This window comes from Limulus polyphemus, unplaced genomic scaffold (assembly GCF_000517525.1).
Source record: "Limulus polyphemus unplaced genomic scaffold, Limulus_polyphemus-2.1.2 Scaffold25967, whole genome shotgun sequence".
Classification (NCBI taxonomy): Eukaryota; Metazoa; Arthropoda; class Merostomata; order Xiphosura; family Limulidae; genus Limulus; species Limulus polyphemus.
Window position 1 is genome coordinate 1 of NW_013691577.1, and position 885 is coordinate 885.

The 885-nt window shown below is 30.7% G+C and overlaps 1 protein-coding gene across 1 annotated transcript; it reads right to left on the reverse strand.

Moving 5' to 3' along the window:
* Positions 1-54: 54 nt before the first annotated feature.
* LOC111084406 (uncharacterized protein DDB_G0290685-like) lies at positions 55-879 on the reverse strand (the record flags this gene model as incomplete). The annotated part of the gene is made up of 2 exons (XM_022381126.1): positions 578-879; positions 55-443 (listed from the first exon to the last, which is right to left on the reverse strand). Coding segments are annotated over exons 1-2 (630 nt in total), but the record flags the coding sequence as incomplete, so codon positions are not given.
* Between the last annotated feature and the right edge of the window lie 6 nt (positions 880-885).

Here is an 885-nt window from a genome sequence, read left to right on the forward strand (position 1 = left end):
ATCTATTACCTCATTATCACTTGTGGTTTCATTGTGTTCATCATCTTCTATTACCTCATTATCATTTGTGGTTTCATTGTGTTCATCATCTTCTATTACATCATTATCACTTGTGATTTTACTATGTTCATTACCTTCTATTACCTCATTATCACTTGCTGTTTCATTGTGTTCATCATCTTCTATTACCTTTTTATCACTTGTGGCTTCATTCTGTTCATCATATTCTATTAATTCATGATCACTTGTGGTTTCATTATTTTCATCATCTTCTACTACCTCATTATCACCTGTGGTTTCATTATGTTCACCATCTTCTTCATTATCACATGTGGTATCAATCTGATCACCATTTTCTATTACTGCATCATCAGTTGTTGTTTCATTATGTTCTTCATCTCCTATTACTTCATTATCACTTGTGGTTTCATTCTGTTCTTCATCTTCTATTACTTCATTATCACTTGTGTTTTCATGTTTACATCATCTTCTACTACCTCATTATCACCTGTGGTTTCATTGTGTTCATCATCTTCTATTACCTCTTTATCATTTTTGATTTTACTTTGTTCATTACTTTCTATTACCTCATTATTACCTGTGGTTTCATTATATTCATCATCTTCTTCATTATCACATGTGGTATCAATCTGATCACCATTTTCTATTACCTCATTATCAGTTGTCATTTCATTTTGTTCTTTATCTTCTATTACTTTATTATCACTTGTGGTTTCATTATACTCATCATCTTCTTCATTATCACATGTGGTATCAATCTGATCACCATTTTCTATTACCTCATTATCAGTTGTCATTTCCTTTTGTTCTTTATCTTCTATTACATCATTATCACTTGTGGTACGATTCTGTTCATCATCTTCT